At 37.3% G+C, this 17,986-nt stretch overlaps 1 protein-coding gene across 2 annotated transcripts in view; it reads right to left on the minus strand.

The window, feature by feature from the left end:
• Nucleotides 1-17,986, minus strand: part of LOC135626525 (uncharacterized) — a 64,078-nt gene that overhangs the window by 4,271 nt on the left and 41,821 nt on the right. For both annotated transcript variants that reach the window (XM_065131903.1, XM_065131904.1), the window contains exons 20-34: nucleotides 14,930-15,128; nucleotides 14,712-14,852; nucleotides 14,561-14,604; nucleotides 12,468-12,551; nucleotides 9,945-10,013; nucleotides 9,762-9,838; nucleotides 9,607-9,676; nucleotides 9,177-9,326; nucleotides 7,869-7,934; nucleotides 7,395-7,539; nucleotides 7,241-7,305; nucleotides 7,093-7,158; nucleotides 4,626-4,719; nucleotides 1,666-1,702; nucleotides 1,535-1,592 (exon numbers count right to left, since the gene is read on the minus strand). In XM_065131903.1, coding sequence (XP_064987975.1) covers nucleotides 1,535-1,592; nucleotides 1,666-1,702; nucleotides 4,626-4,719; nucleotides 7,093-7,158; nucleotides 7,241-7,305; nucleotides 7,395-7,539; nucleotides 7,869-7,934; nucleotides 9,177-9,326; nucleotides 9,607-9,676; nucleotides 9,762-9,838; nucleotides 9,945-10,013; nucleotides 12,468-12,551; nucleotides 14,561-14,604; nucleotides 14,712-14,852; nucleotides 14,930-15,128 — 1,365 coding nt within the window. The remainder of the gene's footprint in view (nucleotides 1-1,534; nucleotides 1,593-1,665; nucleotides 1,703-4,625; nucleotides 4,720-7,092; nucleotides 7,159-7,240; nucleotides 7,306-7,394; nucleotides 7,540-7,868; nucleotides 7,935-9,176; nucleotides 9,327-9,606; nucleotides 9,677-9,761; nucleotides 9,839-9,944; nucleotides 10,014-12,467; nucleotides 12,552-14,560; nucleotides 14,605-14,711; nucleotides 14,853-14,929; nucleotides 15,129-17,986) is intronic.

The raw sequence follows: 17,986 nt of genomic DNA on the forward strand, positions 1-17,986 counted from the left end.
AGACTAAATAAATCTACCATCAATGAGGGATCTGGAGAGGGTCTAAATATAAAGATCCTATCCTCCTATTTGAAACTAGTCTTCCATCTCATACAAGAGTCACCTTACCCTTGCACCAAAGCCCACCCTCTCTATGAGAGAATGACTAATTTTCCTAAATTAGTTCTCTCAAGCATTCACTTTGCTATTTGCCTGTTTATCTATTGCTTGTCAAAATTTCCTATTAGGCCATTGTTAGAATTAGGAAGCATATTTTAAAATCGCAAACAGAAGTGCAAAGGGAATAGTGTTTTGACAGCTGTTATATTGTCAACATGAATGATATGGAGCTTTTCACAAGGGGATATTATATTGTCATAAAAGAAATTCCTTAGTGGAATCAAGAGGTTCCATGGGCTGTGCAGAAAACAGTTACATTCCCACCAATTTATTGTTTTTATATATTTGGTTAAATGCCTAGTTTGGAGAAACTAACTAATGATCAGGATTGCTAGCTCAACTCTTTATAATTTTGATATTTAAATAGGAGAAGTATTATGATATGGTCTGCAAACTCATTTATCATTCAATTAACCTTTACTGGCCTCCTGACTCTTCCCCATGTAATGTTAAAGGACAAAAGTATACAATTTCATGAAGACAAATATAAGGGATTTTTGTTGTTTCTTTCTACTATAAATTTATAGGTTCACTAAGTCCTTGCAAGTTCATCTTAGGATTGTACATCACTATAGACTGGGTTATCAATAATCTGACACACATGCGGCAGTGAGCAAAACAAAGAGAGAAAAAAAGAAGCAACAGGCACATGAAGATTGGAAGTCTGACCATCACTTTCCTTGATCCCTCCTTTTTATCATCCATTAAATATATCTCGTCACCTATTCTCTTGGCTTCATTTCTCTAAACTCTGTATAATCCTTATCTCATCATCATAATGGAAAAGATTTGTAGGTACTTTCTATCTTTGCATCAAGTCAAATAACATAAAGCATTTCTGAACAAAAACGAACATTCATCTTTATCAAACTCTTAAACATATGTATGCTTCTTTATAAGTTGCTTAATTATTGCAAGAGAATCTAATTGAGGTATTTCAGAAGAAAAGGTGGTTGCTACATAGAACAACCATTGTTATATTGTCTACAAAAAGGCCTACCAAACAAACATACTTCATATTTAATTGTACTAATATCCTTGATCGTATTACATAATCTTTAAGTTTTTAAATTAGATAATATGTTGCTACAAATTTGCAAAACATATGCATAACAGATGATGAAGAACTAAAAACATATTCAAGTTTACAAGATAAAGAGTAAAACAGAATACTTGATAAACAAAACTGTAAAGAAAAAAAATCAAAATTTTAAGTATTTATGGCTGTTCTAGGGCCCACAGTGGGGGAATTTACTTGAAAACATACCACAATATTGCAATTTCTAATAGAAACATGTATCAACTAAGCATAATATAAATGGCCAGATGGGTAACAAAATAATTGGCAAGGAGATGGTTGTTGGGAATAAATTACCAGCATATCAATGACAATCATTGCCAATACCAATAAAATTATTGCTGATATCCATATGCTGCAAAGAAAAGTGAGGCTTTAAGATTTCACATGAAACCAGGTAACAACTAATCACAAAGTTTATTCCATACCTGCTAGTGAGAACCAGGCAAACAACAAAGACAGCACCTATTTATATAAAACAAAATCCATCAGCGCTTATAACTCAGTTGCTACCTTCCCCTATTATAGTGAATACAACACTTCCAAAACAAAATTTTCTATTTAAGGCCTTTCAACTGAAAAGATACTTAAAACTATGAGTAGTTGCTTTCATGTTTCAAGTAACTCATTAATTTTATGCTAAACTTTGAAGAATATTTCTCAAAATTGATGCCAAATAATAAACATCAGTCCTATGGAAGATGGTACAAAATCAGACAAGTATTTACAAAGCATGTCTAGAAGATGGAATGATGCAGATACATCTTTTGGCCAACATGGCACAATGCCTAAGTCCCGGATGACTTACAAGCAATACATGATGTGATTGCTAGCTGCAACCATCATTAATTTCCTATCTTTCCAACATGACTAAAGTTCCTGTGTAAGTTCAGATTATTACCATCCCTCTTCTAACTATCCTGCTCAACTGAGTCATTTGTCATCCAATTTTAAGCATTCCATATAACTAGTTTCTCCATTTTACAGCAACACCATTTACAAATTTGCTGCATGGAGTCTTGTCCCTCCTTCAGGCATTGTGTCTTTGTAGGCCCTCAAAGTTGGTAGGAAGCCACCCAAGAAAGTTCAGTAAGGTTCTTTTTCCTTCATCCTCTTCTTGAGGAAAGGTAACATAGTTTTTTGTTTTCCTCCCACTTCTCTCTCCCCATTCAAAGAGAGGATTATCATGCCAATTGAGTGCACCATAACACAGAAAAACAACAAGCTGCTTCTCAAAAATTCAATTTTAGATCGTTTACAAGTTTGGCAATGATATCAGAGATGATCGGGCCTATTCTTGTTATTGACTAGGGTTCCTGCAGTCCACGTCCTCCTAGTTAACGCAAGAAGTTTTCAGGGTGCTTATTAAGGTTGACTGCAGGCCAATTTCATTGTTTCTATGAACCAAAACTTATTCTGGCAAGGGTGCAAGGCTTACAAAAGAAGATGCAAAGAATTCTGTGCAGTGTGTATTAAGTTTCACAGTTTGGATCATAAAGAATTCCGGCATGCAACGACTATTTTTAGGACAGGCTCAACTCATTACCAAATCATATTAAAGTGTAGTAGCTCATTGTGTGCTAACAATACTATGACCAAGGTTCACAATTTTGTGTATCAGTACAAAGCCTAAAAAGATAATGCCCAGTACAAAGACTATACAACCTATACTGAGCAGTACCCTGCCGGGTACAACTACCGGTTTACCTGTCAGATACATACTGCTCGTACCAAACCATACCAGGTGGTATTGCAAATTTTGACTAGCACATAATATGCATCTTTATAATCCACATCTGACAAGGAGATCACGAAGTGTGATGTTGGCAGGTTAGATTTAACTAAAAATAGACTGTACGTAATGCTAGTGCCCTACATCCAAACATTTAAGTGCCTTCAGCATGCTAGCTGCTAATTGAAGGTTGAAATGGTATGTGGGTTAGAAAAAAAAAGGAAAGAAAAAGATCGACCATGACCATGATGTGCTAGTGTAACCTATAAAGAAAAAATGGAAAGGAGCGAAGGAATAGCCTGGCCCTAAACATGTTCCTCGGATGATTGTTGCTCTCTCTTTTGAGTTTTGTTGAGGTTAGAAATAAAATAAGACATCACTTGGATTTACTGTATTAATAATGGAAATGTCACCTGACAAAAAAAATAAAGAGAATTAAGAAAAGTAATAATCTAACTCTATACTCCATAGTGTAATGAACAGATGCTCGAGAGCTCGCATAGGCAGCCAGGCGAGGCTTGAGTGCTTCAACATGGACCAAGCAAGACTCCTAAGCTTGGGTGCTGCCTAGGCGAGTGCTTGGGCATGGGCATCATACAACTAATCAACCTTGTTAGGATTATCATATCGTTACTGAGTCAAGTTCATGCCACTTGAGTCAGGTTCGTGCCACTTGGTCTGGTTTGATCAAGTCCAAATTAAAACTGTAAACCTCCCCCGCTCCCCCCAACCCCTTCTTGGCAGCAAAACCATGACCGACAAATGACGATTCTGCTTGTTGTCAACGAAGGGTCGTCAACTCTCCTCCCTTTCAACGATTGACACTTAACCCCCCCATCCTCACTTCTCCCTTCCCCCCTCGTCACTGATAGTACATCACCTGTATCCTCTTTCTTCCCTCTCTCTGGCTCAAGCAATCCCCAACCCCTCCCTTATCTCTTCCCCAGCCTTCACTCTTCCCACTCCTCTCTACCTTTGGGGCTCTAGCAATACATTCACCCTTCCCATCTTCTTCCTTATCTAGCAACACACTCCCCTCCCCTTCTCCATTCTCTCTCTTCGTATAGTGATTGCATTTAACCAAAGTGAGCAGTAATATCATTTAGCAATAGGTACCAGTGTGTTTAATCTGTGATGTGTTAGATGTTAAACTTCATGTGTATGTGTCCAAATTTCACACATCCAAAAGAAAAAGGCAAGCGTAGGTGATATAAATTTGGTGGCCCGCTACTGGTAATTTGAGATCTGCTTACAAGTCCCACTTTATAGATGTTACCAACTAGTATGTTTCTTGGTTTTGTTACAATTGAAAACAGATAATTTTGTCCATACATTACAAACTGGGATTTTCTTGGTTAAGCAAGGGCTCAATATAGTTTTGGGGCCCATAATGGACTTATTGAAGCAATAATGTGGATCACACTCCTTTGACGATGCAAGGCTAAAAAAAGGAATATGTCAGAACTTATGTAAAGCACATGTCTGATCCCACATGAGATTTCGCATTAAATATTGCAGATGCTTGAATGATAAAGGAAAAATAGCACTATGATAACCCACTAGGATGAGGTCCTACATCATTAATAAACTACGATTGCTTTATTACAAGAGAATCTACATAACCATGATATAGCAAAAGATAATGAGAAAACTTACCAAGGCCAATTGAGATGTTGATCAAAGCAGTCCTCCATATATCTAAATATTGCTCAAAAAATATGTAAAACACTGCATACGGAAAGATTTCCATCTGCATTTAAATCATTCATTAATGCTTATGCAAAAAGAAAAATTCTTACATCAAAATTTCTGCAGTTCCCAATATAAGAGAACAAATGAAAGCTAAAAGAAAATTATGAATGTATAACATGGTTTTACATTCCAAAATCCATAAAAACACTATAACACATGAGACCATACACCTAAAAGATTAAGCTTATAGACATACAAGAAAAATTTAGAAAACCATATGACATCTATAAAATCTGCAATTAAACAAGTTAACAAGAAAACATAATGAACAGGTGAAGTACTGAACTAATCACTATAATTGCTAGCTATGTACTTTTGCAAGACCTTCACATTTGCTTTACTGATGATACCAGGGTTTCAAATACCGATTAAACCAGTATATGTAATAGCCGATTTTTATCAGTCTGACCAAGTACTCGTATTGGACCACCATGTAGGTGGGTACTGATTGATATTTGATTTTTGTACTATTTCTAACTTGATGCTGGGTCGTACAGGTCGGTATACCACCAGCAAATAGGAATGGTACTAATCTAATGGGTTGCCGAAGTATCAGACTAAGATTTAAAACCATTGCTAATACTATAATCTGCTATGTCCATCGAACTACCTCGTATGATCACAGATAGGCTATCCCCTTGCGAACCCATGATAGCTGGGAATAGCTGGGAATAAGCTACACTTTGGTGCTCCATACATTTGCAGCCACTATATAGCAGCAACAAGTTGTTGTTCCAAGCCCTGAACTATCTCATTCTAACATCTACTTCAATCCTGTTAACTGATCCAAATCAGTGATTGAAAAAGGCGCTCGGGCGAGGCGAGGCGAGGCCCGAGTGCCTCGCTAATCTCCCAGGCGGCGCGCTTCAAACAGGCGCCGTCTGGGCGCTCGCCCGAGCCCAGGCGCTGGGCGCTTCGGGCGAGCGCCTGGGTAAACTAAGGCGACTGAACCAGGATTTTAGGTCTGGTTCGGTCCTAGTTCGGTTGGTTAGTTGGTTCAATCGAACTAACTAAACCGATATAACCCTTACCCAACCCTAACCCTTACCCAACTCTAACCCGCTGCCGCTGCCACTCCCGATCCCGATCTCGATCTCGCTGCTTGCCGCTGTCGCTGCTGGCAAACGCTGCTGTTGTCGTCGCTCGTGCCTCCCGCTGCTCGTCGCTCTTGTCGCCGCTCGCCGCTGTCGCTACTCGCAAACGCTGCCTCTGTCGCCGCTCGCGCCTCCCGCTGCCGCTGTCGCTGCTCGCAAACGCTGCCTCTGTCGCCGCTCGCGCCTCCCGCTCCCTTTCCCGCTGCCGCTGCTACTGCTGCTGTCGTTGCTCGCCGCTCGCCGCTGCCGCTGTCGCCACTCGTCGCTGCTTCCTCGTTTCTCAATCAGCAGGCTCAGTATACAGTATACTGTTAATATTAAGTTTATTTGAAATGATTAATTTTCAATACTGTTAATAGATTTTCTTAATTTAATAGCATATTTTTATTTAAAATTTTAAATAATTATATTATATATTTTTATATTTTAGCGCCTCGCTTCGCTTGGGCGAGCGCTTGGGCGAGCGCCTAGCGCCTCGGGCGTTTTTGGACCTTGGCGCCTTTTGGCGTCTAGCGCTTTTTAAATCACTGATCCAAATAACCTTGAAAATGACATCTTAGCTGTGCTACAATTTGACTTATTATCTTGTGAAAAGAATGCTTATAGCATAGCACATTGCTCTCAACAAAGTTCAGTGGCCAGAAAAGATTCATAGAGCCAACACCAAATAATTGGGACTCCATGGCTTGTTTTAGAACTTTAAAAGAGAACTCCTGAGTGTGCTTCCTGAATGGTCCTAAAAATGGGCTAATTATTTGACCAATTCCCTCTTGTACTAAAACAAAATAGGATTTTTGGTGTTCTTTAAATTTGTCATGTCTGCCACTTGAACAGGTCAAAAGACCATGTGGTGTTAGACCATAGATAGCAACACATTTTATGCTCTGCACTGTTGTTTTGATCATCACATGCCCACACAGGCTGAACTGTATAGTGCTAGAAAGGTATTGAAAAATTCCATTCTGATTGTGGCCAAGGTACCAATGTATGGCACAACCAATTTTGAAACGTGTCAATCAAGAAAAAGTTTTGTAGAAAAAAAATGTCATTCATCTCAACACCATGAAACTCTCTAGTGGCATTTAGAGGAAGATCCCCATGGGTAAATGTTGACATGTAGAGAAAATAAATTAATTCAGCAGTTCGAGTTCAAGTGGTCTTGAGACTGATATGGCACAAAAATTCATCATGCCAGAAAAATATTCACACAAAATGACAATCATTATAACAGTGTAATCAGAATTATACCAGGTATCTCAGAAATTAATGCATCATACCTTCAGTGAATCAGACATCTTAGAACTGAAATCCCGTGCAGCTTTCATTGAGTTCACATAGTCACTCTGAAGTGAGAAACAACAAAAAATTGAAGTTCCAAGAGATAACAATTAGTGATGCTAAAATAGTTTTGACCCATGGTCTTACTTGTTTATTAAGTGGCGTATGATAAGTACGAAAAGCCGATGCTTCAATTATACCACTTTCATAGCCTGAAATACACATAATCATGAAATTTGCCTTAGCTAAAGTATTAAACACTTCGTCCAATGACAAAGAAGGTAGACAACATAGTACAGACCAGAGAGATCCACACTACTTGTGTAAGCTCCTTTACCACCCTTGGCACAATTAGAAGATGGCAAAGCATTGAGAAACCAAGGAAGCTTTTCCCTGAATTGCACTGTTGATGGTCGACCATCGTGCAAATCTAAATAGCGGAAGCACTGAAAGCACAAAATATTGTAAGTTTTAGAACATCCAATAACTGGATCAGACCATTTAGGATACAATGTTTCAGAAAATTAAGCTCCTGAAACAAAGAAATAATAATTTGATAAACTATTACTATAGTATCAATCAACATCAAGTTTTAAATTTTAATATTATAAATGATTGCTTTGAACTGAACACTGCAAGTGTCATATCTTAACAATTTTTTAGGTTAACGAACCTTGTCCATCTTACTCTCACAATGGGTGCTATTTGTTATGAAAAAACTGGCTGATGCTCACAGCATATTCAATAAACTTATGAAGATGGGAAGATGTCATACCGTAGTACAATCTTTGCATTCTATCCCTAAGGTGCATGATCCATCATTTGGTTGGCAACAAGGAGGCTGAGAGCAAAATAATCATGTAAGCATATAAACTAGTTCAAGGATGATACATCTCATAGAAGTTTCTTCTAATAGTAATGATTGTCATAAAAACTAGTGAACACCAAAAAAAGAGAAATCATCCACAAAAATTGAAATTTTTGACAGAGTTCCCATGCTGTTCAATATTTAGCCAATGAAAGAACATGTAACTGCTAAACAATCAGATCGTAGCTATATTTACAAAGTACAAAGTACAAACAAAAACAAGTCAGCTCTAATCTTTTTCCCTGAATAGTTGACTCTAGCTAAATCAATAGGCCAATATTTAGTGACAAACTAGCACCCGACTGGCACTGTCAGAAGGGAATCTGGAGTAAGTTTACTGATTAAAGCCAAATCTAATCAAATTCGAATAAATTTGTGTATGGTATATTATGAACTAAGTGCTCTTTGCTTAATATGATTGAGTTTATGCCAGTAAATAGAAGCTATAGATACATGATATATACAGCAACCATGGTCAGCTATCATTGAATTGAAAATATAACAAAATAGAAGATCCAAACAACTAAAGCAATTGCTAAACAAGTTCCTTTACTTTAGCTTCAGATAAATAAAGCTGAAGGCCTAGGCATGGTGAAAGGTTTTCAGTTTCAGGTACCAGACCTGTGCCAGTTGGGACTGGTACGTAGTCTAGTCCTTTTTTGATGCTCTAACACATGGGCAGAAGGTGGCCAGCAGGGCCAGAGAGGGGTAGGTGCTGGAGCCGACGGGCACTATGACAGGTGATGGGCATGGGCAGACTGAGAGAGAGAGAGAGAGAGAGAGGTCCTGAGGGCTGTGCGTTGGATTATTAGAATTAAAAGAAAACTGTTCACTTCAAAAAAAAAGAACCAGGCTAATCAGATTGTAAGCTCTATTTTCAAAGTGGACCACTGGTTCAGGATGGTCTGCATGCCAGTAACCTGCGCATCAGTATGTACAAGGTGGATTGGTAGAACCATGATCTCCACATTATTCCTTTATGTCGTGATACAACAATAAATGCAATGAGCTACACCATATGTATAAATCGATAATCTATCTACATCCAAGTGTAAGAACACACTCCATATATGTACACAACAACAAAACTACAACGAGTGAATAGGGGAACTAATAAGCTTACTGGTAGACCTAGTAAGATCAGTAAAATCATTTTTACTCTGAATATCATAAATACTCAATTGCAAAGCAAGGCAAGTTAAAAAGCCATACAACCTGATCATCAGGAGGGCAATAGCTCCCATTCACAAACTCCCGACAGCAACTAAATGCATCTGGGGATAACCATATAAGAAAATCATCAAGCCATGAAGCAGCAGGTTTAGCGATATAACTTGATGCTGGTACCAATGATGCTTTTGTAATCTGCTTAAGAGTACATCATAGAAAATTTTAATTAGGCAATAATGGTTTGCCTAGTTCAACATGATCACTAGAAGCAGACACTACAACCCCTTAAAAATCAATGAAATATTCAAAGCATAATTGGCATTTAATTTAGGTTTAAGTCAGTGACGAGAAAATAATTCATTAACAGATATGTTGATTAGTTAATCCTCAAGAAACAGAATAAATTGTACCCTACACCCATCAATGCACTAGTTTTATCTGTAAGACAAGATTATGATGATGAAAACAATCAAACCTCATTCAAAAGAGAATTTGAATCACATTGGCTGATTGAGCATATTTGGTTTGTATTTCTTGCTTCCAAACTGGAAAAAGAAAATTAAAAAATAAGGTTCAAAATGTGATGACTATCCTATGGCACCGTTAATTAAAGCTAATGAAAAAAAAAACCTGTAGTTGAAGTCCTTTACAACAAAGTATAACGGTGGTCCCACTCTGAGATACTTTGCAAGATCATCAAAATAATCCTGAGAATAGCACAATAGCAATCATGTAATTAAGTTGAGAACAATGAAGATTGAGTATCTTGCTTCGCCAAGGTAAGTAAACATAGATAATACTCCTTGAGTGCACCTGGAGATATGAGTTACGAGGAAGGACAACTTTCTGCTCCAAACCAGGTTGAACTCGAGTACATAGTGCCTTACATATTCCAAGGAATAGAAAAGAATCAGTATCCACATAGGAGAAACTAGTTTTCATTTGTTGATTGTTAGATAGCAAAAATAAGATCCAGATACACAAGTTTGGCACCATGGATCATTTTTGTTGCAATACATCAAAGGAAATCAAATTATTACAGTTTGCAGTCAAGAATTTGGAAAAGAACTTGCATAAAAGATAGCATAAACAGAAGATAAATGTATGAATACTTGATGACAAAAGAGAAATATAGCAATGTCCAACAATAAAACAAAAAACACGACAGCAAACAAAAAAAGACATTGGAAAAAAGTCAGCATATACACAAATTAATTATGTTTGCATTAGGTTAGTTACTGGAGTCTTATTATTGTGACAAATTTCATATGTTTTATAAACAGCACCAGTTCATTAATAACAACAATGTACAAAAGGAGAAAACAAATTAAATTATCTTGAAGCAGACATGCAGAGGTCCGACACTCTTCCAAGCAAGTTAAAATCTAACTCCAACATGCTAGTGAGAGGTTTCTGTTAACCAGAGATTGTTTACTTTATGATAGGAAGAAAGCCTGCACCAAACAACTCCTTTAAGGAAACTTATGAACAGTCAAAGAACAGCAGTCAGAGAAAGGCTTACCAGAAATCTTGTACATGATTTATCACCAAAATATATAATAGAAAAATTGGTCCTAATCTTAAGGAGTTGTTTGAAAGAGTATACACGAGGGCTTACTGTGCAGGAAAAAAAGACTGGCATACAAGGAACCATGTCACCTGTCTCACTGTCTCACCTGTAATATCACTCTCCTATTTTGTAACAAGACTAAGCCATAACAACAAACAAATTATCCTGTTGCTGTTACCAACAACTGAAATGAATCAACTAAAGTCTAAATATCACTATACATGGAAACTTGCACCGCTCCACCCAACACTCAATATGCATCAGCCGATGACTGAAAACAACTCTTCACCTAACACCTCTGAGAGTATCTAATCCCTTTCTAATTGTTTCTTGACACAATGGTAGCTTGGACCAATTTGTGACTTGATCTGACTCAACTGAACTAAAATTTCTTTTAAGTCAGAATAAGCAACCAGCACCCATCTCTGATCTTAGATTAGGATATTTCTACAGTGCAGCACACCAATCAGTTCTTCACTCTCATTTCATCAGTTCACCTATTTTATCCTCAGCTCAGGCACACTCCTTCCCATGGTCTGACAAGCATCCAAAGGCTTATGAGGTATGTCCTTTTTGGGTCTCTCTCTCTCTCTCTCTCTCTCTCTCTCTCTCTTGCTTACATTCTCTCTTTTATTTTTAACTTCACCCCACCAGCATGCCAACATCGACACAATGACATGCTGAACCATGCTGACAACACATGCCAGTCTATCTGCAAGACGACATTGAAAATGCAGCATGTGAGCAAATATCCTAAGTTTTAAGTGGAGCATTATCAATACTAGGTTTTATGAATCCAAAGATCCTTGTATGGAACAAGCAAACTAAAAAGAAGAAAAAAAGATAGACCACTTTTGCTTCAAAAACTAAAGACATTAAAAAGTTCATGATATCAGCTGTTAGGCTCAATAGTTAAAGATCAACAATGTGTATCATTTTGGACTATCAAAGATTAATCTCAAACTGTGTCCTATAATTACCTAAGTGCCATACGTCTGTGAAGTTTCAAGGCACATCTGGATAGTATCATATCAAGCTAGACAACAATTCAAGGCAGTGCCGTAGGCATCCACAAAAAGAAATCCAAAAAAAGGCACCGTAGTCGTCCAGAATTTAGAGCTAATCATGGAAAATGGTGTCCTTTCAAGGCTTCTGTGCAACAGTTGGGAGTTGCTGTAACTGCCTTGGGATAAGGAAGCAAAAACAGAAAGAAACTCGTACATAATTATTTGCTGAAAAAAACTCAGCAGCATAATAGGAATTCTGACACTGAAAAATACAAATATGAAGTTTCAAAACAATTTAAACAATAAATAAAGCAATAGAAGTAAGAACTTCAGTATCGTAAGCTCATGTAAGATATCCAAAAAAGAACACAGCTTACTGTCAATAAGATGTTTGGTTTTTTCCATAATGACCCCATAAAGGGGCTAAATCATGTGCCAATCTATAAATCCAAGAGGTGTTTTGATGCACAGTAGAACATATAATGAGCAATAAGTACTAGTAGTACACCACATGAAAAAAAAGGCAACTGCAAACATTGGCCAGTATCGTACAAACCATAAACCTCAACCTTTAAACAGTCTTTTAATTCCTCGGCACAATTTACAACATGCATAATGTCTAATTTTATTGGAAACATTCAATCAAAAAATGTATCATCCAATAAGAGACTATAGCTCTAGTGATGCAGTTCTTCAACAACTACCAAGTAACTAAATCAAAAAATTATACACAGCCTATACTGTTATAGAGTAACTCACAATGCTTGCAAAAGCAAATCCAACAAAGACAGCTATTACAATAATTTTAACTCCCCAAAGGCTAAGAAGAGGTGCATGAACTTCCTGCAATATATCAATGGAAATCCAAGGAAATGGTTACTAAAATCAGGAAATACTAACCAAAGACCAAACGAATTCAAACTGGAAATAGAAATGTACAAGCCCAACATTATTTATATAAAATTTCTTAATCTTTTAAAGGTGCAGCACACATTCAAATCATAAACTGACTGGTAATGTAACAAAAGCATACATAAATGAAATATATTTAATAAAAATGTGATAGAAAAGTGATTTTAACAACAAAGAAATTGGTGAATCAGATTTGAACAAATTTTCTAGATACTCAGTCATCCTATTGTAGATTCATCATGACAAATTATAGGCATATTGTTCAATGAAACCCATCTGGACAAGGAATCATCACTACAGTTGGTTGTCATAGCCAACAAACTGCTACTGGCTAACAAGAGGCTAAAGCGAGTGGCGAACAATGAGTGGCAGCAAGAGGCTAAAGGCACTCACATTCCTAACGTTTTGATTAACCGGGTTGGCGCAGACATGTTTTGGTGGGTCACAGCAGACCACCCAAAATGGGGGCAATTCGCATACTAGTTCATGCTCGGCCCGAACTAGTACATACCATCCATTTCGTACTGGTCCGAGCGAAACATCCTTGAATACTACTTTAGGATAGAGTAAAAGTTGAAATAATTTTTTTTATTGAGATTCAACAAGGGGTCATGTACTTTATAGAATTTACAAAAGATTGGAATGATAGGATGATTTTTATGCAGTCCTTACATGCAATATAATTCAAAGTTATAAAATTTCAAAGATTTATTTTATTCCAAGGAATAGATTCAAAATTAAACTAAGGAATAACAAATATAAAAATAAGGGATTTATTCATAAAATTTGTGAAAATATCAACTAATCCGAGGGTGACTTGTTGCAATCTAAGACACAAAAAGAGACAAAGATATGGAACTGAACTAATTCTGTCAATTGATTTTTTCTTGCTGTCATATTTTGTAAAATTGAAACTTAGGTATGTGTTTCTCAACGTATGTTGCAAAAGAAAGTGATATGATTCACAGTTACTATTTGATGAATTTCATATTTGAAGCTGCAAAAGTCAAATCCCCGCAGACTCCATGAAAGAGTGATATCCTAAACCACTACATGAAAGGTCAGCATGATCATGATCATATTAATGGATTTATATATGTATCTATACATTCAAAGATAAGTACATTGACTAGGGTATGGTTACTCCATTGCAATCAATGAGTCTGAGATTTGAGTCACCAAAACAACCTCTCTATATTAGCATGGCTGCATATATTGACCCTCCCCAAATCCCACGTTGAAAGGAGCCTAGTGCACTGGGTAAATACATTAGGTTTGAGTTGCACAAAGAAAGTGTTTTCTCATCAAAGTTGGAAAAGGAAAAAAAGGAAAGAACTTTGAAGAGAAAAAGTAGTAAATAATTCGGAAAATAAAAGTAAAAAAACAAAAGAAGAACAAATCATTATTCTTGACTGGGAATTTGAGTAAGGAGTAATTCTCTGTTTGTAGGGTTTTTCAGACAAACTTTTAAAAATCAGAAAGAGTTTAAATCTTTTATCCAGTTTTTTCAGAACATCTTAAAAATCAGAAAGAATTTAAATCCTTTATCCTTACTAGGAATTCGAGTAAGGAGTAGTTCCTTGTTAAAGGGATTTCTGAATGAACTTTTAAAATTGGAAAGAATCTCATTATCAGTGTGCAAAATGCTTTTTGCTTCCACAAATTCAGTTTTCATCTAAAGGATTGTTCACACTTGCTTGGAGGTAGAAGAAGTAACCACAAAAAAGCAGAAAATCATGTCGCCATATATTGGGAGCAAGAAATAAGCAGCATGCTTTCCCATAGTCTAAGTCAAGATTGGTTTAACGTTTGGTGTCAAAAAGAGAAAAAAAATTTGATGTTGACAAACCTAAAGGAATAAAAGAAAGGAAATTAAAATTAAATCTAAACACATGTCCACTGATACAATTGTCAAATAAAAAGGAAGTACAAGACTATACCTTCATATAACGTGCAAGCAACCCAGGATCTTCTTTGACAGTACCTAAACATGTGTAAATTTACAATATTTCATGTGGAGTATGAAAAAGTTAGCAAGAGATGCTTGTTAATGACAAAAGATTGAGACAGTCACCACTTATTATTACACACCTTCATCAGAGATCTTGCTTGATTGAAGTTTAATACATGGAACACAATCTACTCTGTCATCTTCAGCTCTTAAGAAGTCAAAGATTATCAGCGAGACAAAAGCTGTTACTTGCAAAAAGAAATCCAATAACACTGCCAGTGCTGCACAAGAAAAGTCATAATTAATTTAGACTCGCATTAAACTTCTCAGGAAAGAAAAGGAGGTATGACAATCAGACCAGCAAACATGGAGAAAACACGGCATGCTGGCATTGGTATAAAACTACCAACAGCAAAGGCCAAAACTTCAGACAAACTAGCAAGGGTGATGGATGGCCCAACTTCCACAAGTGCATTACTTATCCGTTCTTCTAAAAGCAACTCACACGGTTGGCGTTTGACAGCATGGACAAGGATACACATGTTATCCACTCCAACCTGGTACATATCACAGATGACAAGCAGTAACTAATAATAGTTCAAAAAAGCAAATACTGAAAATGGCAAAACTGAAATAACATTGAATGTTTTGCTAGCTCACAGAATGTTAGTATTAAAACCATAAAATAAGGGGAAAATGCTATGAAAATAGAAAAAATGTATATATGCATGTTAATTATTTGGACTCCAACTTTTGACCAGGAACCCCATTTTAACAGCATTAACTGTTTGAAGAAATGAAATTTTGAGGAACTCAGTATATAAAAGACAACAAAAAGGAAAAATATTTAATTTCAAGAAGTGAATCTAGTGGTGACCATCTTCCATGGATTCAACAGTACCTTCTAAGGAAACTATGTTTTGGTCCTCGAATAGATAATATGAGATGGTATCATGGTACAAACCTTATAATGGCCCTCCACTACAAGCCTTATGTAGATGGGGATCTGGTATTTTCTGAGTCCTTATATAAGGAACTACAAAAGAAATTTTCTCAACAAAGATGTGAATTAGGAAGGATTTCTCACAAGCATAATCAAGTGTGACAGTTGGAGGTTTTTTGTAACTTAAAAAAGAGAAATTTGGGGTCTATCATTGTAAAGGTGAATATGCTCATACTATGTTAAATTCAACAGGTTCCATATTCATGAAATATGAATTCTCACCAGCTGAATGTGGACAGAGAAAGGTTGTGAACAGAGAAAGAACACATACAGTGTTGAATGAAAGAAAATATTTGTCGATATTTAAATCATCCTATAGAGTTAGTCGCCATATAAAGGATTTCACCGGAAAGTGGATCAATTTCATGCTTACTCAATAGAGCACTTTGAATCGTTTATCACATCAACCTCCATTCATCAAAAGAGAAATTTATTGTGGATTTCAAGCAAAAGATATATCACCATTTCAATGATTTGGAACTGATAAAGCCTACCAATTGTTTTCTCCTGACTCAAGTTCTTATTTAGGTAAAAGGAAAAGTACATTCACCATATTTCGGATTAGAAAGTTTTCAAGCATAAAGTATTAAAGATTTATGTCCTATATGCACATAAGAAAAATGTAATGATTAGATTTAGAATAATCAAGGGGGTAGGTGGAATCAGAATCTTGCATACCTAGTGAAAAACAATAATGCTCTAATGTGGAGAAGATATTAAGTCTCACTAATCAGGAATGATCAAACCCAGTTCAAGGCTTAAGCCATACTCCAATTTAACTCAACCCCAGTTCGAGTTGTACTTCAGTTCAACTCAACCAGAGTTCGAGTCAAACTCTGATTCAGTTCCAATTTGGTCGAACCATGCTTAAACTCAAATCCAAATTTAAGGGTCAAATTGAACCCATCTAGCTCAATCCGAGTTTGACTTGGATTGGAGGGAGAGTTGGCCTCATAATTGGAAGTCAAGTTGGACTCTTACTGAAAATCCAACCTAGCTAGGAGTCCTCACTCACTCAGCTTGGAGTCCTCTCCTCCAAATCTATAAAGCCAGGGGTGCGTTAGACTCAATGAAGCATCAAAAGCCTGCAACAACAACTTCATCAGCAAGGAAGACATCAAGAAGCCAACCTTCAGCAAGCCCTAAGGAGAGATCAACAACCAGCCTCCAGCTACCTCTAAGGAGAGATCAATTTCTTCATCCATCCGCAGCCTCTTCTTCCTCAACTCTAGCAGCTGCGGCAACTCCAATAGAAGCTACATCTACCAAGAGCCTCAAGAAGAGATGTAGGCGGTTGAGGAAAGAAAAGGAGACAGCTCGAGGCAACTACAGATGCAACCTGCAGCCTCAAAGATGTCAAAGTTTATGCATGAGAAGTCCGAACTTTATTGCTTATGAAGTACTTTCAATAGTTCCGTGTTTAGGTACTTAATAATAACGAAATAGATTGTTTTCCCTTTTGGAATATCGTCTTCCTGCAATAATCTTCTCGAATCCTTGGTGAGACGTAAATCTGCTAAGAGAAAGGATCAAAATCATCGAGTCCTACTACCAAATATATCACTCACGCAAGGTTTGTCATCTCATACCAAGCATATTGATCTACGGCTGAGCCGGTCCATATAGATTGGTACCAGTGTACCGATAAATGGTACATCGATATATACCGAAGTGTCACGGACTTAGTTGGTTTTGCCTAAGTCATGCGGCATCCTTGCCTATCCGTCCGCAAAGGTCAGTCTCCCCGAAGCCTCCCATGATCCCTTAGGACCCACAAAAGAGAAAACGGGTTAGAGAAAACGCCTCACTCGGGACCCACAAGCAAACATTTCCGAGAACACTTCATAGACAATGCAAATTACAAACAGACTTTACAAACTCTAAACAGTTGCACAACAAAGGGTCAAAATAGTCCATTACAGACCGAAAATCTCTCACAAGTGTCCACATGACACAACCTTTATTTACAAGCCTAAAGTGGCCACCAACCCAACTAAAATGAGACTATTAAGCCTTCGGTCATCCCTTTACATGCTGTGCAAAGCATGAACATACCAAAAGACATGGACATACATAAGCATTACATCAAATATCCTGTTTAGAAGTTTGTCCGTGACATTCTCCCCCACTTATTCCTTCGACGTCCTCGTCAAAGCCTTTGCCGACACTGCAACTCCTTACCTTTGCTAAGTCTTCAATCTTCTGCTCCAACTGCAATGCGCCTCCTGGCTCCCAGCTGCTCTCCGCTGCTGTTTTTGAGTAGTCGAACCTTTGATCCGCCATGCTGCTTCCACCATTCCACGGATTAGCCCTCCCTTGAGTCCGATCTTTATATCGACTCCAAGTGTGCCTTCATTTGTGTTGTTTTGGGTTGCTCCCCCACTTGATCTCGCAATGCATCGACCAATGTAT

This window comes from Musa acuminata, chromosome BXJ2-11, assembly GCF_036884655.1.
Source record: "Musa acuminata AAA Group cultivar baxijiao chromosome BXJ2-11, Cavendish_Baxijiao_AAA, whole genome shotgun sequence".
Lineage (NCBI taxonomy): Eukaryota > Viridiplantae > Streptophyta > Magnoliopsida > Zingiberales > Musaceae > Musa > Musa acuminata.